This window comes from Carassius carassius, chromosome 21 (assembly GCF_963082965.1).
Source record: "Carassius carassius chromosome 21, fCarCar2.1, whole genome shotgun sequence".
NCBI classification, from domain to species: Eukaryota; Metazoa; Chordata; class Actinopteri; order Cypriniformes; family Cyprinidae; genus Carassius; species Carassius carassius.
The window spans coordinates 18,820,773-18,847,532 of record NC_081775.1 but is presented as its reverse complement, the minus strand read 5'-3'; the positions used below and the strand labels follow the sequence as shown (position 1 = coordinate 18,847,532).

General features: G+C 36.5%; 2 protein-coding genes and 1 long non-coding RNA gene across 4 annotated transcripts; 2 read left to right on the top strand and 1 right to left on the bottom strand.

The window, feature by feature from the left end:
• Positions 1–287: 287 nt before the first annotated feature.
• Positions 288–11,934, top strand: impdh2 (IMP (inosine 5'-monophosphate) dehydrogenase 2). Of its 2 annotated transcripts, XM_059503599.1 has the most exons (15): positions 288–700; positions 1,738–1,786; positions 1,903–2,004; positions 3,651–3,725; positions 3,968–4,174; positions 4,252–4,339; positions 5,160–5,359; positions 5,455–5,545; positions 5,622–5,717; positions 6,970–7,041; positions 8,410–8,553; positions 8,642–8,786; positions 9,100–9,243; positions 9,577–9,660; positions 11,668–11,934. In XM_059503599.1, the coding sequence occupies exons 1-15, from the start codon at positions 603–605 to the stop codon at positions 11,687–11,689; spliced, it is 1,617 nt and encodes a 538-aa protein (XP_059359582.1). In that variant the 5' UTR covers positions 288–602; the 3' UTR covers positions 11,690–11,934. The 2 variants fall into 2 exon arrangements, with proteins under 2 accessions (XP_059359582.1, XP_059359581.1); XM_059503598.1 differs by lacking the exon at positions 6,970–7,041 and having other exon boundaries at positions 292–700.
• On the bottom strand, positions 9,667–16,647 carry LOC132097716 (uncharacterized). Its single transcript, XR_009422775.1, has 3 exons — positions 16,504–16,647; positions 13,158–13,302; positions 9,667–9,899 (listed from the first exon to the last, which is right to left on the bottom strand). It is a non-coding gene; the product is annotated as an uncharacterized LOC132097716 (long non-coding RNA).
• dalrd3 (DALR anticodon binding domain containing 3) lies at positions 15,499–26,760 on the top strand. Its single transcript, XM_059503597.1, has 13 exons — positions 15,499–15,849; positions 18,589–18,893; positions 18,977–19,287; positions 20,310–20,368; positions 20,487–20,588; positions 21,182–21,246; positions 21,370–21,428; positions 21,559–21,641; positions 21,715–21,841; positions 22,356–22,414; positions 25,930–26,046; positions 26,218–26,286; positions 26,521–26,760. Exons 1-13 carry the CDS (start codon positions 15,649–15,651, stop codon positions 26,638–26,640), a joined length of 1,677 nt encoding a protein of 558 aa, XP_059359580.1. The 5' UTR covers positions 15,499–15,648; the 3' UTR covers positions 26,641–26,760.

Sequence of the window (26,760 nt, the reverse complement as noted above, 5' to 3'; positions counted from 1 at the left end):
ATACATGTGTTTTTTTAATTATTATTTCTGTCCTAATGGAGTAAATATTAAGAAAACGATTTCACAGTAAAAACAGTCTTCAAATGGTCGTTGCGCGAACTAGAAGGGCATAATGTGTTCACGCGCGCTCCGGGGCCTGCAAGTCAGCAGCAGAGCGCAAGAGATACGTTTAAATCGAAGAAGTTCCCTTCGTGCTGAACACATGTGCCTGCGAGATAACGAGAACGACGATACAAACAAAGCACCCCACCCTTTTATTTAGCGAATAAACGCCACCTTGCTACAGCCCGGAAGTGACGTACGAAGACACCTTATTTATATGTGCGGAAGAAGAGGTAGTCCTACAGACAGACACGTGTGATGCTTGTGGTCAACACGGGTCAGCTTCAGTTCCAAAAACAAGAGCTTGTTGTTTTTTCTTTGATTCAGACCCTTTTCTTCACAGAAGCCTGAGCTTTTTTCGACATTTAATGTCATTAGGTGTCTCAAAAACTGTGTCAGATTGAGGCTCCGAAGAGAACATCACTCACCGGACTGTGTGCGCACTGTCTTGAGAAACACTCATCCTGTGAGAAATTTGGACTTTTACGCTTTCATGCATTATGGCGGATTATTTAATCAGCGGACAGACGGGCTACGTGCCTGACGACGGTCTAACCGGACAGCAGCTCTTCAACTGCGGAGACGGCCTTACCTATAAGTAAATACCTTAACTTGTGCCTCATTGCATTTTCCATATGCTTGCTATTTGTTAAACATCACACACTCTTGCCTGTCATCACTGCAGATGTGCTTACACAGTATGCATCTTCATGAGTTGAACAGCATATAGGTGTCGTTGTTGGTTCACATTTGTCTGGTTTGACATCCTGCATATGCATGGCATGGGTATATGTGACTGCCACCTCACTTTTTTTTTAATCATTCTATTATGCAACTCTGTTTCACGTAGCTCAGTACAACGAATCACTATGTAGGGCGCATGTCAGTGTGGGTTCACAAGGTTATGTTAGGTTGGAAGGACATCTTGGATTGACTGATGAACTATGGTTGATTCATCATCTGCTGCCATTCCATTGTGCCAAGTACAGAGTAGCAGAGTTACCACAAGCCTTTTCTTAAACCACTGACACCCCAAGCAGCTTTTTTTGTACCAAAACTAATGGGAGTCTTTCACGCCAGGCCCTCCAAATGTGCTATAAATAGGATGAGCTTTGTGAAGTATGTTGTGGTTGTTTTCTCATTACAAATTATCTGGTGCCATGCAAAGCATGTAATGTCCCCAAGTGAAAGCCTATCCGTGGCAGGTGCGAAATTTTTCTAGAAATGCATTTCTGTTTACCATCTAACACTAGAGTGTATACTAATCTACTGTTTACATTGGACATGATGAGACTGCAGCATTGACATACTTGGTTTTTATCTTAAACGGGGCGTTGCATGACAATCGTAAACAACATGATATGTGACATATAATAGATAAAATGACCGTCTTTGAAACATAATCAACGTGGTAATGGTATATGTTAGTGTCAGTGTGTACAAGCCACCTATAGACGTTTCTGATTGGCTAGTCCAATGCTGTATAGTCACAGAGACAAGTATTACTTCTCAGGACACCTTTTTCCAGTTACATCTGTCAAGTAATAGTGATATGTGTTTAAAAATCACTTGCAGCTGTTTTAAATTAATTAATCTCAATCACATTTTTGCCCACTTTTCTCCATTCTCTTTCAGTGATTTCCTGATTCTGCCTGGGTACATTGACTTCACAGCTGACCAAGTGGTAAGTGAAACATTCAACTTCTGTACAGTAGTCAAAAGTAGTAAATTTTTTACTGTTGGATGGATGATGTTTCTTGTATACAATCAGTGGTTTAATTTGATTGGTTCTCTCTGTAGGACCTGACATCAGCGCTGACGAAACAAATCACATTGAAAACTCCACTGGTCTCGTCACCCATGGATACAGTCACGGAGTCTGGCGTGGCCATTGCTATGGCAGTAAGAGAATGACTGACACAAAATTCCACCACAGAAAGTGCTCTTACTGTTAGGGATGTAACCATTCACTCAACTCACAATTAAATTTGATTCACGATTTTGATTTCACGATTCGAATCATGATTTTTTTTTTTTTTACAAAAAGAGATTTAAGACAAATTATAAAGTAAATGTGTCCTTTATTATTGCTTGGACAAAATACTGTAAGTTCTTTGTGAAATGTTAAATGTAACACTATAATAATATACTAATATAGCCTTTGTAATTTATTGCTCTATTGTTGTTTTGATTGCTTCTGTTGTACTCATTTGTAAGCCGCTTTGGATAAAAGAGTCTGCTAAATTACAAATTTAGATATAATGTAAATGTAAATAACAAAACTAAATTGAAATTTTAAAACAAGCCCCAAATCAAATAAATAAGAAACACAAATTAAATAAATCTCTTCATATAAACAAAATAAAGCTTTGTCTGTGCTCTTTCCATTTAAAATTTGAGGCAACCACTTCATTATAATCATGATCCAAACAAAGATGCTGCATACATGCAACATGAGCAGTTTTTAATTTAAATAAGATTGTATAATTTCAAAATTTGAAGAAAAAACAGAATGGCTTGACATTTTTTGAAACTATCCATAAAAAATGTCTGCATGAAGCAGAAACAGCAGACGAGCTGAATGAGGCGCAGATTCGCTCTTAACAGCAGGTGGCGTATAAAGTGTTTCCTTGGTTTCTGCCATAAACAAAGCAGCCTGCACTTATGAAAATATATAATATGCATTTAATATGCATTAAGGCAAGACGAAAAGGGATTTATTTTATTTGTGTTTCTTATTTATTTGATATGGGGCTTGTTTTAAAATTAATATTTAGCTTTGTTATTTACATTTACATTCTTTTTAAATTTTGTAATTTAGCAGATGCTGTTATCCAAAGCTACTTACAAATGAGTACAATAGAAGCAATCAAAACCAACAAAAGAGCAATAACATGCAAGTGCTATATTAGTATATTATTATAGTTATATTTAATTTTCACAAAGAAATGGGGACACATTTAATTCATAATTTGTCTTAAACATCATTTTGTTAAAAAAAATTGTGAATCGAATCGTGAGTTGAGTGAATAGTTACATCTCTAACATACATTCATATAAATTCCTACCCCTAATTTAATTACGATGTGTTTGAGATTAGCATCTCAACCTGTTATAGGCATTTGAAAAAGCCCAATTATCTGTATGAATGCGTATTACAAAAGAAACATTTATTTGCAAATATGCTGCCTTATATTTTAATATCAGTGAAGTCATTAAAATCCCCATGAATCAAGATAAAGCATTTGAAGATGCCCATTAGCTTTTAGACCATCATTGCAAGAATGCTTCTAAAAGTTGACAGAATAAAAATCTTAGCAGAAATAAACATCTAAAATTTGCAGATGTTTTTGACTGGTATTTGCAGTCTTCCTCTTCCAGGTGAGTGGAGCTTTTCTCCTGCAAATCTCCTGTCCTGTCTCCCCAAAACTCCTCAAAGACAAAAAGTCTAACCTAAATTTAGTCTTTAAACCTAAATTGACAAAGATCGACCATCTATGTGTGTTGAATTTTGTTCTAAAGTCTAATGTGATGATGTGTTGTCACAGCTGACTGGTGGGATTGGCTTCATTCATCATAACTGCACACCAGAGTTCCAGGCTAATGAAGTCCGCAAAGTCAAGGTGAGTGTCTTCATGTTGCTGTCTCTGACTCTTGTCTCTATGTTTGTACCAGTTTCCTTCTCTCATTCGTAATCTGTATTTCTTCTGACCCTTACCCTGCAGTTGCAACAGCATCCTTGTGGATGAGAAATTCACACCTCATTTTGTATTAAGTGATCTGTATTGAGGTGACTCCCAAGTAGAAATGCCTAATAGAACATCACTCGACTTTTCTCCCTCCCTTTCGATCAACCCCCGTTTAGAGGTACAAACAGGGTTTCATTACAGATCCGTTGGTGATGAGTCCTAACGAGCGGGCAAAAGACGTATTTCTGGCAAAAGCTCGGCATGGATTCTGTGGCATTCCCATCACTGATAACGGACAGATGGGCGGACGTCTGGTCGGCATCATTTCATCACGAGATATTGACTTCCTCAAAGAGTCGGAGCATGACATTCCCCTCAGTGAGGTGGGTGGGGCTTAACAGAGGATGAGGGCTAAGCAGTTTTTACTGAACTCTGCTCACCTTAACTGTCTTTCTCTCAGGTAATGACTAAAAGGGAGGACCTGGTTGTAGCTCCAGCAGGAGTGACACTGGAAGAGGCCAATGAAATCCTCCAGAGGAGCAAAAAAGGTGGGGTAGACTTTAAATGTTTACGAGAGCTCTTTACCCTTTTGAAAGTTTTGGATTAATCCTTGAACCAAATAAAACATTTACCCCCGGTTTCACAGACAAGGCTTAAGCCTAGTCCTAGACTAAAATGTAAATCTGAGCTGTTTTAACGAAAAGAAACTTGCACCGACTGATCTTAAAACATGTCAGTGCCTTTATTTTGTCTTAAGATGCACACCAGTAATACTTTTTTTTCGAAGGAATGTTTATAAAAATTACTTAAATGTCCTAATTGAACTATGGCCTAATCCTGGTTTAGGCTAAGCCCGGTCTATGAAACCGGGCCTTATATTCATTAACCTATATAGCAGTATTTCATGCACCATTTCTTAGCAGTGGGATGCCACAAAATAATTGCAAAACAGTGATCTTGTATCTTGTTTTTGCTTATTGTATCCAGTATAGACTACTTTTCAAAAACAGCATTCATTTTAAATAATGCATTTAGTAAAGTGTCAATAGGAAAATGTCTTTTAAATATTAATAAATTGTATTATTTCATTTGTAAATGATTTATTCTGTATATACATTTCATATCTCCTTTTAAAGGTTGATTAATTTGTCATCAGCCATAAAAATATAGCCAAATATAGCCATAAATAAAGCCACTGACATGGTATAAAAAAAAAAAACAAATAAATAAATGTTGAATCTCTCAAAAAGATTCACAAATTCATGAGTTATCATATTGAATCAGTCTATAATACAAGTTTGGAATGAAGTCCGAATGCTGCAAGATAATTCCCCCATGTGAAGCTCTCACACTGTTTGTTTGCCGTAGGTAAACTTCCTATAGTAAACGAGGAGGGCTGTTTGGTGGCCATCATCGCTCGGACGGATCTGAAGAAGAACCGAGATTTCCCATTGGCCTCAAAGGACTCACGTAATCAGCTGCTTTGTGGGGCTGCCATCGGAACACACAATGATGACAAATACAGACTCGACCTGCTGGTGCAGGCTGGTGTAAACGTGGTCGTCCTGGTGAGGCCTGTTTTTTTTTTTCAGTGAATCAGTTCTTGAAGATGGTTTATTTTGTTGTACTTTTTGGTTACCTATGGTCTGTCTGCTCACTTTAGGACTCTTCCCAAGGAAATTCCATCTTTCAGATTAATATGATTAAGTACATTAAAGAGAAATATCCTAACCTACAAGTCATTGGCGGCAATGGTTAGTTTTCAACTCAAACTTTTTAAACATAATATCTACAAACACACAGTTAACATGGGTTGTCTATCTGTTGTAGTGGTGACTGCGGCTCAGGCGAAGAATTTGATTGATGCCGGAGCGGATGCTCTCAGAGTGGGAATGGGCAGCGGCTCCATCTGCATCACACAAGAAGGTTAGTTCACCATTCCCACGCCTGACTGCCTGCCCCTCAGCCAATCACAGGCTGTATTTCTATATCCAGTCATTCCAGAGAGAGCAGCTAATGTCCAGTGCCTTCAATTATTTCCTTTTTACATTGTTAGAGCAATCCAAATGATCTGTCATTTCCCAAACATCCCTGCAATTTTGATCTGCAAGGTAATTGTGCAGATTGATTGGCAGACTGTTTCCTTTTTTCCAGCATTTTTCTGTGGTTTTAGAATCTGTGGAGAAAAGTTTTCTTTTTGTTTGTATCTTGCAGGTATTATTCTTTATTCTGTCGGTTTTGTCTAAAAATTAATATGTATGTCTGTCTCTCCATTTGTATAGTTCTCTGTCACAAATGTATTTCTCTGTCACTCTGAATGATTGGAGTATGGTAGTGGAGGCTCTTTCTTTCTCTTTTATGTCACAGTTTTTGTCTCTTTTTACACTTTATTTTCTCTGTCTTCCCTGCTTTTGTGCTTTCTTTGACCGTCTCTCTGGCATATTTTCTTTTTTTCCACCGGTTGTTTTTGTTTCTTGCATCAGTTCCCCTTTTTTTAATCAGCTCTGTTCCAAAACGTAGCAAAGACTGTTCCAGAAGGTAGGCATAATTATACTGCCTTCTGAGATACTCTAATGTACGCAATTTATTATTATTATTTTTTTTAATTAATATTAGTATCCAGCAAGGACACAATTGATCAAAAGTGAGAGAAAAAACATAAAACAGCATATTAGAATAATTTCTTAAGGATCATGACACTAAAGATTGAAAATTAGAAATATATTACGTTTTAAAATATTTGAAAATGTTATTTTAAATTGTATATGTCCTTCATGAATATTACAGTTCCATAATGCATTGCAAATAAATCCAGGATGGCTGACAAGGCAAGCAAATTCGATTTGGAAGCATTTGGATTTTAAACTTAAAACTGAAAATGTTTTATGTTGTAAAATAGATAAGTAATTTGAATGTATTATTTTACCGAGCATTTATGAGTGTAACATTTTCATGTTTATTAGAGCATCATGCTGTTAGTGTACCAACATGCAAACATCAAACTGAGTTGCACACAGTTTGTACTGAATTCCAAATCCATTCCTTACGAGTTTCCATAACAATGAGTTATACTTCCTTTTAAGACATCTGATTTTTAAGATAAGCAAGGTTTTAGAACAGAGCTACCGTGTGCTCTTTCTCGGTCTCTATTTCCCTTTCTATAATTATGTCTCTCTAGCGCCTCTCAGTATTCCTCCTGGTTTAAAGCTCCACAGCCCCAAATCTCTAACTACTGTTAAGGGATACTCCAGTAAGTCCCTCACCCTGATCCCCATACAGATCCCATTGGCTCACTATCTCACTCTGCCTGCTGCATTGACTGGTTAATGGCTCTGCATCATTAGAAGTAGTCGCTGGTTTTTGGGGTTTTGGATGCTTGTCATTGTCTGACTAACCTGTGTCCTCTGATTTAAGTCTGTTAACCAGAATCCCTCACTAACATATGTGAACTAGATTGTGCAGTGGCCAGAATGGTATTTGGACACAAACGTCACACTTAAACAATGTCATTGTATAATGAAATATAAAACCAAGTAATGTTTATTTAAAAAAAAAATAAAACATGCTGATAAAATGACAGGACTTGAGGGGAAACAAGTTAATACATTTGCTAAGTCATTGATTAAAAGTCTATGCCAATTTGGCACAGGAGAGTGAAATTAGAAAAGCTTTAGAATTGTTTTGTTCTATGTGTCATTTGCTTTGATATTTTATCTGTACAATGAAAAGGCTAGAAATATTGCTTAAGTGTCCAAATAGGTTTTAGAGCTGCTTTAAGAGCACTGGAGTGTATGAAGTGCACTTGTTAACAAAGCAGAAATAGCTGAGCGTTTCACAACCATTGGTCTCACTGCAGAAGGTCTTTGTTTTACAGTTCAGTGTAGTTTGTTTTAATTTAACTCACACCTTTTTTTTTTTTTTTTTTTCATTTTACTGTATGCAGAGTGTAGATGGTGTGACTTTAAAAAATTACAGAAGGGGGTTTGGGGTAAAAAGCTGACACTTGTCATTTTGCAATGCTGTGGCTCCTTCTTCATTTCTTCTCTACTTTCATTCCTTGTCTTGAATAAAATAACGAAAATTCCAAAAACCATGACAGCATGGACTTCCATGCATCTTGCATGCAACTTTTCACTTGTTATTTTAATTAATATAATGTTTTATTAGTTAGATTGATCAACATTTGGAACAGATAATAAGTGGGTTTGACCGCTGTGTGTGCATCACATGCTCACCACTGCAAGTTTTTCCTTTTTATTGTGATCGTCTTGTGAAAGGTCACAAACAGACAGTGGAGCAAAAGATTTAGGTGAATTTTGATAATGATTCAGACCATTTTGAAACTTTCTCACTTGTCCTCATTTGTCAAGACTTGCAGAGGGTTTGCTGATGGACTCCTCTTCTTCTCCTCTCATGTTACTTCACCATTTATAGAAAATCTCACATCATGTTTCATATAATGCTAACTTTTTGTCTTTGAACTTCGTGAATAGTATTTGAATGAGTATTTGTTTATCAATGCATGTGATTGTCCCCATCTACATAATTAATATTTGTAGAATATGTGAGTTTAGGTTGATAGCAAGTTGATGGTCTCTATTTCTCATTGTTCTCACAGTGCTAGCATGCGGGAGGCCACAGGCAACAGCTGTGTATAAGGTATCAGAATATGCTCGGCGCTTTGGAGTGCCTGTCATTGCTGATGGGGGGATTCAGACAGTTGGTCAAATTGCTAAAGCACTTGCTTTGGGAGCATCTACAGGTGAGATATGGGTTTGATATGGATTCACAAGTTACAGACTAACATTATAATTGAAGCTAAATTCTCTTCTGCTTTTGGTTATTCTCAGTAATGATGGGGTCACTGCTCGCTGCCACTTCTGAAGCTCCTGGTGAATATTTCTTTTCGGATGGGATCCGTCTAAAGAAGTACAGAGGGATGGGCTCCCTGGATGCCATGGACAAGAACTTGGGCTCACAGAGCAGATACTTCAGGTGTTACACACAAATAAATCCTTTCTTTAATACAATACTGTGCACTTATTGCTTGTAGTTCCTGATACAGTTTAGCTACTAATTACAGTTTCCCATGTTTTTTTTTTTAACAACTTTGCTATATGCTAGCTATTTCACAACTGCTTATGTAGACTAATGCTTAATGATAATTAAATATATAGATATATTTATGTAGTTAAATGAAACATTAATAAAAGCAAATGTCTTAGACTGAGAAAGTTCTACAGAATATAAATTGAAACCATGTTCACTTTCTTAACCCCTCTGTCATCTCTCTCTGTCTGTTTTTCAGTGAGAGTGATAAGATTAAAGTAGCTCAGGGAGTTTCAGGTGCTGTTCAGGATAAAGGCTCCATTCATAAGTTTATTCCATATCTCCTCGTTGGCATACAGCATTCCTGCCAAGACATCGGTGCAAAGAGCCTCACACAGCTGAGGTACCCACAATCACACTAATTACTCAAAATACCGGCAATGAAATTGAATTGAAAGGCATTGAAAGGCACAGTGTATAGTTTCAGTGCCACTAGTGATGGCAAAGAAAATTGTGTAAAGTATGATTGTTTCCAAAACAATCATTTCTTATTTTTGCCAATTCTGTTTGATTCCTCTAGTGTCACTGACACTATACGCTGCACCTTTAACCCAACAATGCACTGCTACAAATAGACACAACCCCAAATTTTTATATGCTTGAGGTTAATGAGAGACAGTTTGTAATTTTATTTTTTTCCTCTTTTGTTCCCTCTTTCTTTCTTCATCTATCTCAGGGCAGTGATGTATTCTGGTGAACTGAGGTTTGAAAAGAGGACAATGTCAGCTCAGATGGAAGGTGGAGTGCACAGCCTACACAGGTAGTTAAATATTCGTATGCTTAGTCGGAAGATATTGTACATTACCAATCAAGAGTCTGGGGTCAGTAAAATATATATATCTATAAAAAAGCTTTTATTCAACAAGAATGCATTAAAATTGATCAAAAGTGACATTTATGTCTGTGCCAATAGCCTCGTGGGCACCACGACGACATATAGCGTTGTTGTGCTTTTGGGCATCCCGGGTTTGAGTCGTAGCTCATGGACCTTTCCCAATCCTACCCCACTCCTCTCTCCCACCTTGCTTCCTGTCTGAAAAATATTGTTCTATCAAATAAAGTGACTTCTAAAACTAAAAAAAAAAAAGACATTTATAAAGTAAAAAAAAAGAAGAAATTTATATTCATCAAAAAAAATCTAGAAAGAATAATCTATAATAGAGTCCTGCACGGGTTCGGGTACCCGCAGGTGGGTGACCCGCAAATTTGGCTGAAACGGGTGAAAAATATCCAACTGTGTCGGATACAGGTGCGGGTCGGGTCGGACACAAGGGAAACACGGGTCTAAACACGGGTTCAAAACAGTAAATAGGCCTACGTTCCACTTTAAAAAAAAAAATCACAATTGCGCGAACGGCTGCATAAAAGTCATTAGTTACCAGACGTTTTTTTTGTTTTTTATTGCATCTGAAAATGACTTTGTGCAGCTCATTCACATGTGCGCTCTGGTGCAGATCCGCCTCTCGCGATGCTCAGCTGTGAACGATTTAAAAATGGGTGCGTTCGACTTGAAGCACAACCTCAGACGGTGGTATGATTCGCTCTTTTGTTGTTCTGTTTTCTTTCAGGATCAAAAATACAACAAATGTATCTGTATTTTTCCGACTGATGAGAACTATGCATATACATTCATAAATCAGTCAATTTTGTATTTTATTATGAGATATTTTATTCTAATGTGATCAGTGACTCAGGCACTGATGGACCAAAGAGCACGTATTTCGACATTTGCAATAAAAACGTGAAATATAAATTCTCAGAAAATGCATTTAATACCAATATATTGAAACGTCTGTTTATATAGCCTACTCCATTAATAAAGGAGTCCAGACATTGGAAAAATATCAGTCCACATGCGTTTATATTTAATAAGAGGGAAATAGACATTTATGCATGCGTGACACACAAAATATTTAACTTTTAGGTAGCAAAATATTTTTTAGTAATTCTGTCAATTACAAAGAATTAATAAGAAGCAAATATATAGCAGACAATGTAATAACCTTAGTTACATTGTCTGCTATATATTTGCTTCTTATTAATTAAATACGGGCAATTGATTGATAAAACATTGATCAAAATTAAGATAAAATGTATAAAAAATGAATATCTTTTAAAAAGAGTTTTCCATAAACAAGTTCTGTATGACCTGGCAATAAAATTCGAAAAAAGTGTGTCCAATGTGATTGGCTTAACTCATTTGATTTTGGGTGCGGGTCGGGTGTCGGTTCTATTTTAAGCGGGTCGGGTCGGGTGCGGATTTTAATTAGTGCTGCTGTCGGAAAATGAGTCTGATGCGGTTTTAAGCACTGCGGGTACGGGCGGGTGCGGATTTACAAAATCGGACCCGTGCAGCTCTCTGATGTATAATGGTTTCCACAAAAATATGAAGCAGCACATTGATAATAATAAAAAATATTTCTCAAGCACCAAAACATATTAGAATGATTTCTGAAGGATTATGTGACACTGAAGACTGGAGCAGTGGCTGCTGGCTATTCAGCGTTGCCATCACAGGATTAAAGTACATTTTAGGATTGGAAAATGACAATAACATAGAATTTTTTATATTTTTTTTATATTAATAATATATATTTTTTTTATCAAGTGCAGTCTTTGTGAGCATAAGATACTTCTTTCAAAAAGAAAATGTAAAATCTTTCTGAATTATTCTTTAATTATTTCATTATTCTTGAATTGAATAATGCGAAAGTTTGAACTTAAAAAATGAACTGATCTTTCTTTTGTGCTGATTTTGTTCTTTCAGCTATGAGAAGCGGCTGTTTTAAAGAAGACACTACAGATGCCAGTACATGCAGGGCCAAACACACATAAACCTGCATTAATGGACTTCCACAAGTGGTTTTGCACATACAGGCAGCCAAACACACTGAGAACCTTAGCTTCCTCTTTCTCGTCTTCCCAGCCGCCTTTCCTCTTCACGAGGAGAGAAACGTGTGTGAATGTCATATGCCAGTTTTGCGTGAATGTGTGCGTTTGTGTGGTTGTGGGAAACGGCTGCCTTCTGCTGTTTGTATTAGATGCATGTCATGTCAAAAAATATGTTTTTGATTGTAATCATTTGTTTGTTGGAAAATATACTTTTTTTGCCACAGAAATTTGTCTCGTCTTGATTAATAAAATATACCTGCATATGGATCATTATAAGTAATACAGTTGACATTTTCTGTCCAGAGAAGAAAACGGGTTGACCGGGTGCAGTTGATATGTGAAACAGGAAGTGTTGTATTTTAATGGATTTCTGTCAAGTTTGTTATAAAACGAGAACTGACAGTTCAAGTTAGGTGTATGCAAGTACCTTGTTAAAAAAAAAAAAATGTGTCTGTGTCATGTAAATTACAACATTTTTCACTAGCATGTGTTTTTTCATCATAAATTGGTTTTCAAATCCTGAATCTGTGGGTGTGTGGGTAGATGGCTGCTCAACACTGACATTAGTACGTTATTCCTCATTTTGCAAGCGTGTCTCAAGGGAACCAGCCTTTACCTCAAAACTACCGGACTTTCCAAACAAGCGTTCAGACATGCTTACTAATGGACCCACACCTGGACAGGTTGGGCTGAGAGCTCCAGGTGGCTCCTCATAAATGATATATGATATTGGCCCGTTAGTGAGCTCATCCCAGCTGGGCCCAGATATCTTAACGCTTCTATACACAGCAAAAATGAAATGACTGACAGATGTATATTAATGTGTGCAGCAATATTATCTTTCCTGCAGTCTGAGAACACTAGAACTTTTTTTATAAAAAATAATGCAGATTTATATAATTCTCATATTTAACAATAAGATTCATAAATATAAAAATGTAATACTATATAAAGATAAGTAATATATTATTAATAATACAAATTAATAAACAACATATTTGTTGCACCTACTATCACATTAAACAATAGTTGAGTGAATTAAACAATAGTTGAAGCACTTTTTGATGTAACAGTAACAAAGAAATAAAAATGTTAAGAAAGAGATGAGAGGAATCATAAAAAGAGAAGGGAAAGACATTGAGTTGTTTTGGGGGGGGGGGGGGTTGTGGGCAGTCTAGTGAAGAAGTGAAAGTGAAAATGTTCCTCAGATTTCTGAGGAGGAAGTCAGCAGGCATAAATACGCAAACTCTCTTTGACAAACTCACACAAGCCAGGAAGCAGAGAGAGGGACAGCGCGCAAGAAAGAGGAGGAATGACAGGAACATTACAGGTAACATAGAATTATTCATCTCATCTCAGTCATACCTGGCAGTTTGTATCGGTCACGTTCAGTGTGTCTCTTGTCACGTCGTTTATCAGTGACAAGTAGTTTTCTTTCATTTCTCTTCACCTTTGTTCCACTTGTTTCTTTCATTTGTTAACTTGTCTTCTCTTTTGCAAGTAAATCGCACTGAAATGAAAAAAAAATATAGAAATATGCTTTAAAAAGTAACTCAATTTCTGCTCATCTTTTTCTCATTCATTTGACTGTGTTTCGCAATTATGAGAAAATCTTCACAAAAAAAGAAGGAAAGAGGGAGAGATCACTTCAACTAGTCATCGCTCAAATTTTTACAATGTGCCATCAAGCTGTTTGACTCTAAAATGAAAGCTTCATATTTCAGGCTAGTTCCTCCTTTCATTTTACTTCATGTGACTTTATTTAGTCAATTTTATATCCTGTTTAATCTCTCTTTTCATTTTGTCTTCATTTACCTTTCATAACCCCCCTTCTCCTCTCTCCCTCCCTCTCTTCTCTGATAGGGAACAGGTTTTTCAAGACTCAAGTCTACAGATGAAGTGAGATAAGTAAACAAGTTTGATTCTTTTGCAGAGGCACCAAACTTGTTTGTGGTAAAAGCTGAACGAATGTCATTGCTTTTTTCTAATTTAATAAAAGTACACTTGATAAATGTAATTTCCATACAAAAAAAGTGTTAAATGGCGAAGTGTTGCTGGATGTGTTTGTTCACGGAGTGTCGGTGAAAATGGCCAAAGCAGTTTGGATGGTAACGGAACCCATAATGCAGCTGTTTGGTTGACTGACAGCTGGCTATGGATTCTGTGTCCTTCCTTTCTTGCAGGAGCTTAAAGATGAAAATTGTGTTGGAAGAATTCAGGAGTTGGCCTCATTCAGATATGATATTGAATGTTAATGTTACTTCTGTGTTATTTGAAATGTATTTGAATATATCGACAATGTTATAGTTGAGTCAGAAATGTGTGTGTGTGTATATGAGTTCTGATGTTGCTCTGGAATGACACGTTTTCTCCCGGATCGCAAGAAATATGTTTCGCCACCGGGAACTTCGTGTCAGCCAAGATTGGCATCACTTCCTGACAATCACAAATCTTCAGAATCTTCAGTATTCAGTGAAGCACAGAATCTCATACTAAAATGCTTCGTCAGACATTTGAATTGTGTTTCTGGAATAATTTTAATTTAATAATAAACTAAGAACATTTGTCATAAATCACTTTTTATTTTTTTTATTTGGGGCATTTATCATCAAAACGCTCAAATAATTGTTTAGATCTACATGGTGATATAGAAAGGAATGATAGAGGTTTGTGTTTTCAATAGATGAGAACAGGTTGTAGATGATTTGCTTTGTAGATTTTACTTTGGCTAGAGGGTATAAAGTGGAATCTGTGAGCCAGTGTTGCTGTTTTAGTTGTTTTGAGAAGAGATCTAGATCTTACTGTAAACCACAACATGTGACATGTAATCTGGCCCAAGTTCAGCTCTTTCATACAATTGTTACCTGCAACAAACAAAGCGGAAGTACTCAAATGAGCAACTGAACAACCAGCATTCAAATATGCTTCAGTATGAAGTGTGACCAGGTCTCATTTTGATAAACTTTTCTAAAGATTCTTATAAAACCTTTTATGGATGCATGATGTCTTATTACTGTTCCATAAGGTAATATTTTAGTATTATCAGAGTCAAAAGTAGAAAATTTTGAGCTTTTTAAACATGTTTATGCTGGAAATAATATTCCTGATGCAGTCAACTCAAAATATTAAATGGAATAAAAGGCTGGTTTATAGATTTATTTAGAGAAAAGTAGAAAAAATGTAGTCAAAATAATTTTAAACTTTATTCTCCTAAAATCCTAACGTATTATGTTATAATTTACTTACGTTTTTATCAGAAAAACAGAAATTAATAGCAGAATGTGCATGCTGCTGTTTTAAATAATGAATGAAAACAGCAGACAAGTAAAGATTTGTAATGAATACTTTAACGATAATAAATACATCCTCACCCAAAGCTATCAAATGACTTTGTAATATAGTACAATAGATAAAGTTATGTGGGTTTAGAAGCTGAGAGTGAAAAAAGATGACATGACTTGCATTTTTGGGTGCACATACATTAATGTTAAATATCAGTGATAAGAAGGAAAGTAATCCATAGATTATTTAAAAAATTGTTTATATCTTTTAAAATAAAACGGCAGCTTCGGAACAAAATGTATTTTATCAGAAGTGCACTTTTACTTTCTGTTCTGTCCTTGACTAAACTGATTTTGCCACACCCAAAATGGCGCCTTTCCAAAACACTCAACCGGTGTTACGTGAAAATATGCCCCCTCTGAACAGTGACATTTTTGTTAACGTTCCGGTCCCCATGCATCTGTTTTGATTGGCGATCAATCTGAGCGCAGCACCGCAGTGCTGCTACAGTCAATCTCAGTAACATCCCTCCAGTCCGGCCACTAAAAACAATGTCAACATACTGAGCCTAATTATGGAGGAAGCCGTGCCATTTAGCATCGTGTCCACCGTCAAAGCGTTGAGCGGCGCGTTGAGGAGAGATGCTGAACATGAAGCCGATATCAGCCGCGAGCGAGAGAGGCTCTGGTTCAAGGAGAGCAGCGGAAAAAACCTGAGAAATCGTGACTTCTTGTCACCCAACACGGTTCTGACGACGCTGTACGCCGGCGGAGAGGTAAATCTAAAATATATGCTTGCATGTGCGTTTTTTATTTACTGTGTTATGATCTCTTCTTGGCCTGCACCAGTGACAGATGCGCTCTCGCGCTTCTCCGCATGGCAGTTTCACGCATGGCTTGAGGCGCAGTGTTGGATATTTCATTCAAGCTGTTGCTTGGACGTCTGTTTATGAATCACAGAGTCACTCACACAGACTTATCAGAATATAAGCCCGAGCTCTGCACAGACACGCAGGGCGCCAGCTAGACTGTTGACATTGGTGGAATCGACCAAACATTTGAACCCTGCGGCAGAAATGATTGAACTCATTACCGTCCGTTAATTTACATCTAGGTCAGACATGCCAATACGGAAAACAACGTGTTGGCTGTTTGGAGAACCACAATGTCATAATCACGCCCTGATGTATTACTGTTTTCTTTCAAAAACAGAGAAACCTTGTTTTTTATACTTTCGTGTGGTCAAAATGTCTATTTGTTTTGTTTGAAGGGTTTCTCAGGTAACGTCATGTTAACTGAATTTTTTTTTGCGCCCCTGGAAAAACAAACGTGCAACGTTGAATAAAATTGTAAACAAAACGTTTTGCGATATATAAATGTGATGTGAAAGGAAAAATAATGACAGTAACGTTATGCATTATCAAACATACCTTTTATGTTTAGTCGATGTCCGATTGGGCATCTTAACGAAAATTAGCTGGAGCGGCAAACTGTTGCTATGGTTACCACAAATGTTAACGTCGCGCGTCTATTTTCTAATGTTTTGTGTTTTCTGAAATGTTTGAAAACATTTTTGCGACTTGTATAATTATAAAGAATATATTTGAAATGTTATTGTAAAAATGTCAAATTATTAAAAAAATACAGCTTAAATATTAATATGTAAAAATTACTTTTTTTTACATTATTTGTGAGAGTAAAATCCTAAATTGATTTATTGTTTATGCTGCCTTAATTCTGTTGGTAGGTCAGTGATTCATTTTTCAATTCAATTCAATTCAAGTTTATTTGTATAGCGCTTTTTACAATACAAATCGTTACAAAGCAACTTTACAGAAAATTATGTTTCTACAATATTTAGTAGTAGCTAGTAGTTTGTGCACGTTTGACAGGATTTTATAAAAAATAAAAAATAATAATAATAATACAAGACGTAGTCAGCTAGACGATGAACTATCAATATTATTAATTAGTAGTTCTGCCCTAGCAGTTTTTAGAGCCTGTCTATAGCTGGACATACTGTTTTTCCATGCAATTCTAAAAACTTCCAAGTTAGTTTTTCTCCATTTGCGTTCAAGACTACGAGTTACTTTCTTGAGAGAGTGAGTATTACTGTTATACCATGGTACATTACGTTTTTCTCTAACCTTTTTCAATTTGATTGGGGCAACAGCTTCTAATGTATTAGAGAAAATAGTGCCCATGTTGTCAGTAATTTCGTCTAATTCATGTGTATTTTTGGGTACAAATAGCATTTGAGATAGATCAGGCAGGTTATTTGCGAATCTTTCTTTGGTGGCTGGAACAATAGTTCTGCCCAGACGGTAACGCTGAGACATATAGTTAATATCAGTTATACGCAGCATGATACACGATACAAGGAAATGGTCTGTAATATCATCACTTTGGGGTACGATATCTATAGCAGTAAGATCGATTCCATGCGATATAATTAAATCTAGTGTATGATTAAAACGATGAGTGGGCCCGGTGACATTTTGCTTGACTCCAAAGGAGTTTATTAGGTCAGTAAACGCAAGTCCTAATGTATCATTTGTATTATCAACGTGAATATTAAAATCTCCCATGATTAGCGCCTTATCAACTGTAACTAGAAGGTCTGAGAGGAAATCTGCAAATTCTTTTAGGAATTCTGCATACGGCCCTGGTGGTCTATACACAGTAGCCAGAGCAAGAGATACATTAGATTTCTTTTGCATGTCTGACAGTGTAACATTTAGCAGAAGTATTTCAAAAGCGTTAAACCTGCATCCTGTTTTCTGGGTAACATTGAGAATATCACTATATATTGTTGCAACACCTCCTCCATGACCAGTCTGATGGGGCTCATGCTTATAACAGTAGTTTGGTGGAGTAGACTCATTTAGACCAAAATAATCATTTGGTTTTAGCCAGGTTTCAGTCAAGCATAGTACATCAAAAGTAGTACATCATAAAATATAAAAAGAATTTGGGTGAAATTTTATTGGCAAAAAAGCGAAACAGACTCGCATTAAAGAACAGCAAATTTTTTAGACCAATTTGAACACATTGAAATCTGCATGAGGAACTTTTTCACCCTCATGCGAAACAACAGATCTTTTCATCAAATTTCACGGATCATCAACGAATGTGAGCTAAAACTGGCATAAAAAATGGAAAGTGCAACTGTCTTTTGTCATTTGGCAATTGATTGGATCATTGTTTTAGATTAAAGTTTTATATATATATATATATATATATATGTAAAGATATATATAAGTAATATGTAAAGATAATAATTTATAATAAAAATTGCAATATTCTAAAAGAAACAGTTGTCAATTTTGATTTCATGGTGACTTGAAAAGGCAATCTTTGCATTCATGTTGGTTTTGTGCATTGTTTAAAATCATTTTATTATATTTTCATCAAACATTGTGATTTAATGAGAAAGTGTCCCGGGGCAGTAAACTAAATATGTAAATTGGTACACTAAATACACTTGTGTGTTTCATGAATGTGTGTGTTTTCAGGTTCCCTCTGATGTTCTCAGTGGTATTCGCTCTCTTCATGGCAGCGGCGTATTGCCGCTAGGAGCCACTGAGGTGACACCAGAAGGTCTGCGTGTGTGTGTGGATCGCTGTGCAGCATTCAGAGGTGTTTTATGTGGAATAATGCCATATCTGAGACCTGCTGCTCAGAGACAGGGCTGTGTCCTCATCAACTGCCCTGCTCTCCACACCAAACAAACAGTGCCATCTCCTGATACACTAGCTCTGGGGCAGCTTCGGACCGTTCTCATTGCTGACCACCTCGGAGCTCAGCTCAGAAGACAAGGGTGCGTGCTTTGACTTTTACGATATTTGCATAAATTTTGTCTCCAAAGGACATATTAATCAACTTTTTCTTTATTCCATTTAGGTACACTGTGTCCTTTAGTCCAGCCTTGCCACAGGACAGTGACATTGTCAACTTTCTGAAAACGCTAGGCATTGATTGGCCGACGGTCCCTGTCAGCTGGACCAATGAGGACAGGGAGGAGAAAATGAAAAAAGCTTTAGAGAACTCAACCTACAGAGACAGAGAGATGGAGAGAGGAAAAAGGAGAAGCAGAGGCGAGGAAATAGAGGGAGAGAGAAGAGGGATAAAAGAGGAAGTTAGGATAAACCTTAAACAAGTGGTACAGGACGACAACCTTCAGGGGTATGATCCCAGTCTTGGCACTTGCACAGGTGAGTTGTAATGGGTTTATTAGGGATCTAACACGTTAAATTTCCTGTGGGTTTATTTATATATAAGATTTGTGTCTGTTTGGCCAGTAAATGTCATTATTAGGTTTTCATGAGTAGAATGTTTGATGTTAAGATTTTAATTTAATTAAATTTTCTAAATATTTTAACCCTGTCATCGAGCAGTAGAGTATAAGAAATTTTAGCTTATTATACTTTACAAATATTAAGCCACATTATGATGAATTAAAATGAAATTTAACAAGCAATGCAAAATATATTTGTATCATATTGCTTATTGTCTGTTTATTGATTTTATCACTCGTAAATTTGGCAGTAATACATGAGGTGCGACATGTCAAAGTTGGAATATACAGAAATTGTGCTAGAAATTATAGTTACTGCACAAACGTACCTCTGGTGGACTTTTACATTTGGTTTGTCACATACTAGCGCTGTGATGAGTATGTTGAAAAGAAACATGTGAAAATTGTTCCTTTAACTTTTTTTTATTTATTTTTTTACATTTGACATTTTACAATTTTCAGTTACTAGCTGTACAAGCAGCATTAAAGGGATAGTTCAGCCAAAAGTAAAAATTCTGTCGTCATTTACTCACCCTGATGTCGTTCCAAACCTGTATGAGTTTTTTTCTTATGTTGAACATAAAAGAAGATATTTTGAATAATTTTGAATAATCAAACAGTGATTGTTCCCCATTGATTAAATAGTAAAGACCATCAACTGTTTGAGTACCAGCATTCTTCAAAATATCCTCTTTTATGTTCAACATAAAACAGAAACTCATACAGGTTTGGAACGACATGAGGGTGAGTAAATGATGATAAAATGATAATTTTTGGGTGAACTATTCCTTTAAGATGAGATGAACTGGGCCATACTCAACCATGTAAACCAGATTTTTTTTAGGACTGTTTTACTCCTAGTGTTTCTGTGATAAACTGTTGGATAGCATTAGTTTTCCCTCTGTATTGTGCATAAGTCAGTGATTTCTCTGTTTTCAGTGCAGAGAGAAGCTTTGTGTCATCTGGCCCAGCTCGACAGTGCTGCCACAGATTTCCCTGTGAGTCAAATGGACCCTCCGTCTGGATTATATCTGTCTGATTTAAATTAAAGATTTAAAAATTACAGTGAGTTACCATATTTTAGTTGGACGCTTTTAATGGATTTTTCTACTTTAGATCTCTACAACGACAGCCCTGCATGTCACTTCCTGTCAGGATGAGTTTCGTCAGCAGCAAACAGCCATGTTGTGGAGAGCGGCGGGTGCAACGGCAGTGCAGGTTTCACACTCTCTGTCCGCACAGACATATTTGCCCATCATCTATACCAGCGTGCTTTACATATCAAACAATTGCTTTCTGTTTTGTATTTACTGTCATGTAACAGGAAGTTTTGGTTAGACCTATCAAAGGACTCATTCTTTTCCCTTCTTTACTTTAGTATCCAATATCTTGTAGTTATATCACAGCTACTAACCATTGTTTTGCTACTTCTTAAATAGTAGCAGCTGGAATTGGGCAAAAATCATGCTCATTTTGAAAGCATTTAATTGTGTCTGATTATATATTTTTCTTTTTCTTATCCTGGAAGAGCAAGTTTATAAATCTGTGTAAAAGTGTGTATAGCTGTTTTAAAGTGATTTTTGTTCATTTTTATGTGTTAAGTAACATTAATGGCATTAAATCTAAAAGACAATAAAGTAAACCCATAAAAGTTCCAAAGAGTCTTAAGACAATATCAAGCCATTGTAATTCTCCCAAATGGGCGAATACACAATTTCCAGCTCAAATGCTGCACAGTTGGAAATGACTACATTTTTGCTGGAAAATGAATGAATGAATGAATAAATAATACCTTTCTTCCTCACTATTAGAGATTGGTGATTTGTGGTCCTGTTAAAACTCCTGGAATTCAGATGAATGCAGCTCAGTATCTTCAGTAAGGCAAAACTTCACAACAGCAACTCTGTCATCTCTTTGTTATCCTTTATCAACTTTATTAATTATTATTATTCTATAAGTTTTGTTACCGTGTTATATGGTTGGCTGTGTATTGCTGCAGGTTACGAAAAGCTCAGATGAAAGAGGCCTCAGAAATGAAGTATGGAGACCAAGTGGAAGGTGTGTTTATTTGTGCATTCTTAGAATTACAGCTCGTAGTCTTCGTGAAATAGCCCAGAATTGGTCTGAGGCATGTTAATACCAGATGTCAACTGATATGTTTATGTGCCATCAATTCACTTTTTTTTAGGTCAGACATGGGATGACATAATTAGAGTCATGACCTCGGCCACAGTGAGGTTTGAACTGCTTTCCACAGTGCACACAAGTCCGGTGAGTGTATTTGCATCTGTGTGTGTAGAATGTATTTTCCTGATGATTGAGATAATTGACAGCTGTCTTTCAGGTTACCTTAGATGTTCAGCGGGACAGTGGTGTGTCCACAAAGGGCCCCAGGGGTGGAGTCTTTGTCATGTACAACTGTGCTCGTCTTCACACACTTTTCAGCAGCTACGAGAAAGGGGTGGAGCAAGGTATCACACACATACACACACACACACACACACACACATACACATACACATACACATGCTGGTTCTTGACTTTAGATTCATGTTCCAAGTAATGTTATTATGATAGTAGTCATGGAGAAGTTGTTTTTTAAAGTGCATGCAGTGACTACACCTAAATCTTAACAACTTGTTTTTGTATACATGTTTAAAATGTACTCTTTGCAAAATGCTGTTTTTCACTCCCAGTTTCTATTTTAATCTAAAGTAATAGAAAAGCAGTTAATGACAATATATGTGCTATGTGAAAATGTACAGAAAATATATAGATTTTAATAACAAAAGCCAATATAGTTTCTGCAGTAGAGGTGTGGTTTTCTGATTAGTTATGTTGTTTGGGGCAACAGTTTTCGCAATTCGCTGAAGTAAAGAATTCAGCTACCACATTTCTCCATTGGGCCTTCTGATTAACTGCATGATATGTAGTATTGTTTCTATTTGTGAAAAAATATCCATGTGTCTACTTTGAATCATGTAGGTCTTTATCCAGAAATTCCTGGAGGCATAGAGCTGGACTTTTCTGCCCTAAAAGAGGAGGTAAAGCAATATGTAACTAACTTGTCTTAATGAATGGTCTTCGATCACTCCTTACCAGAGAATTTTTCATTTAGAATTTTTAAAAATCGTTGCTTCTCTAGAATGGTACGAAACTTGGTGACTTTTATACCACTTGGTATGTGAACACATAAAAAAAATTGAGGGCATGATTCGAAAAAGCTAAGTGGTCATAAAAAAAAAATGGGGAAAAAATAAAAATACAGAAACTTTTTGTGTGTACAATCTACAAATCCCCCACAATGCAATGAAGGGGTGAAACTCTAAAGCATCTAGAGTGCAATATCAACACACCAACTAAGACTCGCGGGCGCGCGCACACACACACACACACACTTATGAACTGGTGTGACTGTAACACTGCAACTATGTAAAATAAAATCAATAATTCAACTACAATGCAGTAAAAAAGTGGACCGCAAGGAAGGGGTTACATTCTAAAACATCAAGAGTGTAAAACTGATACATCCACTCCTACACACTAGACTTGTGCCTGTATTCAGTTAATGCTATAAATTGTGGTGATTAATATGCACGATATTGTTATCGTGGGCACTTCTAAATACCGTGAATAAATATACATGACAAATTATTCAGAATTTGAAATGCATTTTAAGAATATTATTCCCATCAGCTGCTTAAAATTATGCTGCTTGAAAGAGCGCATGCGCTCTGATGTAAACAAGCGTGCATGAGAAGCACATGGAGGAACACGTGAGAGACGCGCTGAATGAAAGCACATTCACTCTCTGACAGCAGATGGCGCTAAATGCAGCCCTTACCCTGTAAACATAAACATAATCTTAAATAACCATTCAGATTTGTGTTTTCCCTATGGTGTTTATTAAAGTGCCAACTACTTAAATATTTAGACTTAATAGGCTATTTATCTTAAAACATTCATTTTTTTTTATCTGGACTACAAATGCCATAGATATTGTTTGAAAGTGTTTTGGTCTTTTATTGTTCATTCAAACTTTACATTATGGCTTCATTAGTTAACATAAACTGCCAATGAAAAAATTCTTCTGAACATTCATTAATCTTAGGTATTCCAATATTTAATAACACATTGTTAAAATTGAAAGTTGCAACTGTGTTATTAAATGAGCTAACATGAACTAAGACTTTTAAGATTTTTTAACAAGATTAATAACATCTATATCAAATGTAGCTATTGTTCATTGTTTAGCTGTGCATTTATTGAATGAGCACTATGCGATGTCCGAACTGATTACACTATATTTTATGTATTGCACTGAATTTTATGTAAATTAGTTTTCTATTTTTAAACTGTCTTAAATTCATTTTAAGTCAATTTTTAAATAATTTTCATTTTCAAGTTCTTTTCTACTTTAATGTGTAAAACATTTAACTTTTATATATTTTTCTGTATTGCTTTATTGTTTTAAATGTTTAGTTATTTTTGTTATAAGAAAAAAAAAGTTATTTATTCTGTTATACTGTATTATGACCACTTTTTAAAACAAAATTTAAATACCGCGATAAAACCGTATACCGTGATAAAAGCATGATCAATTAACCGCAACAGGAAAATTTGATACCGGCATATCCCTAATACACACACACTTTCACTGACAGACACACACATACAGAATTATACATTTTCAAATGAATTGGTATGGCTGTAACCATATAGCCAAAATGAGTCAGAAGACTGAAATAAGAGGTCAACATCAGATCAGACCCCGAAGGATTAAGCTCGGTCAAAGCATTTTCTGTTAATTTCTGTTACATTTTTATAGAATTTTTATGTTTTGTGTAACCAAAATTCTGTGTTCAGGTTTGAATGTAGTAATAATAATGCAAAATCCTACACTTCAAATCAACATTTAAAACATCAAATGTTGACAAAAAGTAGTCTTTGAGTGCCTTAAAGGTACAATTTGTAAGATATACAATATATACAACTAACAATATCTCTAATGTTTTCAACTACTTGTAAATCATGAGAAAATTCCCGTTCTAAACAGTAGGGCTGTGCAAAAAATCGAATGCGATTTTAATGCACATCTCATCAGTAAAGATGCTCCTGTAAATTAGAAGTATATCTCCAGCACGTGCGTTCAGATCAGGGTTGCCAGGTTTTCACAAAAAATCCTGCCCAGTTGCTTCTTAAAACTAGTCCAAAACTAGCCCAATCGCGTTTCCGGGAGGTTCCCCGATAAAAATTGCTTCCCGGGGTTAAAATATAAATTTTTTGGAAGGGTTGCCCTGGTAAAATTCGTATTTTAGGGGCTAAATATCACGTTATTGGCATTGGAGTTGCTTCAAACCGCGGACATGAAAAACAATCACAGACTTGGCAACACTGGTACAGGTGGAGCGGCAGTTACTACACAGAGCCGTAGTCTACCGACAACTAACACAAAATCGACAAAGAATCGCCTGCGATTTTAACATCGATTTTGTGTAGATTGTCAGTGAATTACGGCTCGGTGTAGTAAATGCCAACCGGTGTTGCCAAGTCTGTGGTTGTTTTTCATGTCCGCGGGTCAAAGCGACCCCAATACAAATAACGTGATATTTAGCCCCTAAAATGCGAATTTTACCAAGGCAACCCTGCTAAAAAAGTATATTTTAACCCCGGGAAGCAATTTTTTATCGGGGAACCTTCTGGAAGCGCGATTGGGCTAGTTTTGGACTAGTTTTGAGAAGCAACTGGGCAGGATTTGTTGTGAATACCTGGCAACCCTGATCTGAACGCACGTGTTGGACATATACTTCTAATCACAGGAGCGTCTTTTCTGATGAGATGTGCATGAAAATCGCATTCGATTTTTTGCACAGCCCTACTAAACAGTGACACGGGGCAGTGCAGTCGCCTGTCAGTGACGTTAGTTACCCTTTGTTACCGCCTTTACTGACATAGAAACCAAATGACAACAGTGTCGTGGACAAATGCGGAAGTAGCTTCGCGACAAAACTTCAACTAGAAAGTGATGCCGATCTCGCTTGTGTTTTACTCGACAGGTGAGTAGTTTTCATTTGTATCTTTACAGAAAATGTATGCTTTTATAACGATCAACAAGATTAGTGTTATGGGGCATACATGCCAAACGCAGGCCAACGCGTCTCTAGACCCGCGCGGGAACGTGTCTGATCCATAGTCTGATCGCGTCTTTGCACTGACTTTGTATGTAATCTACTCGTGCAAATCGTTGAACTCGCGTTAAATCCATGATTTATCTTTCCGTCTGATTAATTTCCGCTAGCAGGCAACATATCCCATCATTCCACGCTCCTTCTCAGCTTCATCAAACCACGCGATTGTTATTGTTTTGGTAGTGCGCCCTCTCATGGCAGGTCCTACAACCTGTACCTTTAATATGTGTTTAAATCCACAGCCTAATAAAAGTAAATAAATATGTATAAAAACAACTAGGGAATTCACAAGCCTCTCTATAGACTAAGCTCTGTTCTTGTGTTTAGTGGTATAGACAGTTGTTTATATGGTGATAATACTTAATCTTTAGGGGGAGTGGCTTCTTCTCTTCAATTACCTCATTCCATTCTCTGAGTTGCTGGACCAATCGGGACACATCCTGGAACATGAAGGCAGCACAGCCAGAGTGAATTTAAGGACTGAACAGGTACTTTATTTTTATTATTATTATATATATAAATGTTTTGATTCTCAGATAGACCTGAGGCTCTTAAGGCTCTTCCTGTTAATCTTAACTAGTTATATCTTACTCTATCAGCTTCATTTGCTTCATTAATAAAGCCATCGATAACTGAAATGTGTGTATTTTGTCTGTCAGGTGTGCAGATTCTTGGTGTCTCTCAGTAAAGATTTTAGCTCCTACTACAACAGAGTTCACATCCTTGGGGTAAGACAATGTGAGCTTGTGTGGTTGTTTGTGAATCAATTTATGAAGTTATGTATCTGTTTATATAAGTATATTTTAGATTCTGTTGGACCCTTAGAACTGCTTATTAAAAGGTTTTCATGTGTATTTTGCATATTTCTGTGTGTATCAGCATTAACAGTGATTACGTAATGTGATTAAACAAGTTCAGGGCCATTAACTTTTCTCTCTTTCTCGTTCTCTCTTTCTCTCTAGGAGCCCCTGCCTCATCTTTTTAATCAGATGTTTTGTCGTTTATTGCTGCTGAGAGCATTAAGAGAACTTTACCACAGTGCCCTAGACTCCCTTAACCTTCCCCCAATACCCCAACTATAGCATCTCCATTGCAGACATTACAAATTCTCTCCCTTAACAGCCAGCACTCTTCCATTTCCTTTATTATTACACCTTAGATACCTTCCTCATAGCCATAATTGCCTGACCATATTGTCTGAA

What these genes read in the sequence shown, in the direction of transcription:
- impdh2 (XM_059503599.1), top strand. Translation starts at nt 603, where the DNA reads ATGGCGGATTATTTAATCAGCGGACAGACGGGCTACGTGCCTGACGAC. An exon ending in ATGACATTCCCCTCAGTGAG is followed by an intron (nt 4,175 to 4,251) that starts GTGGGTGGGGCT and finishes TCTTTCTCTCAG; the next exon opens with GTAATGACTAAAAGGGAGGA. An exon ending in GGAGTGCACAGCCTACACAG is followed by an intron (nt 9,661 to 11,667) that starts GTAGTTAAATAT and finishes TTGTTCTTTCAG; the next exon opens with CTATGAGAAGCGGCTGTTTT.
- dalrd3 (XM_059503597.1), top strand. Translation starts at nt 15,649, where the DNA reads ATGGAGGAAGCCGTGCCATTTAGCATCGTGTCCACCGTCAAAGCGTTG. An exon ending in CGCTGTACGCCGGCGGAGAG is followed by an intron (nt 15,850 to 18,588) that starts GTAAATCTAAAA and finishes GTGTGTTTTCAG; the next exon opens with GTTCCCTCTGATGTTCTCAG. An exon ending in GTATGGAGACCAAGTGGAAG is followed by an intron (nt 21,429 to 21,558) that starts GTGTGTTTATTT and finishes ACTTTTTTTTAG; the next exon opens with GTCAGACATGGGATGACATA.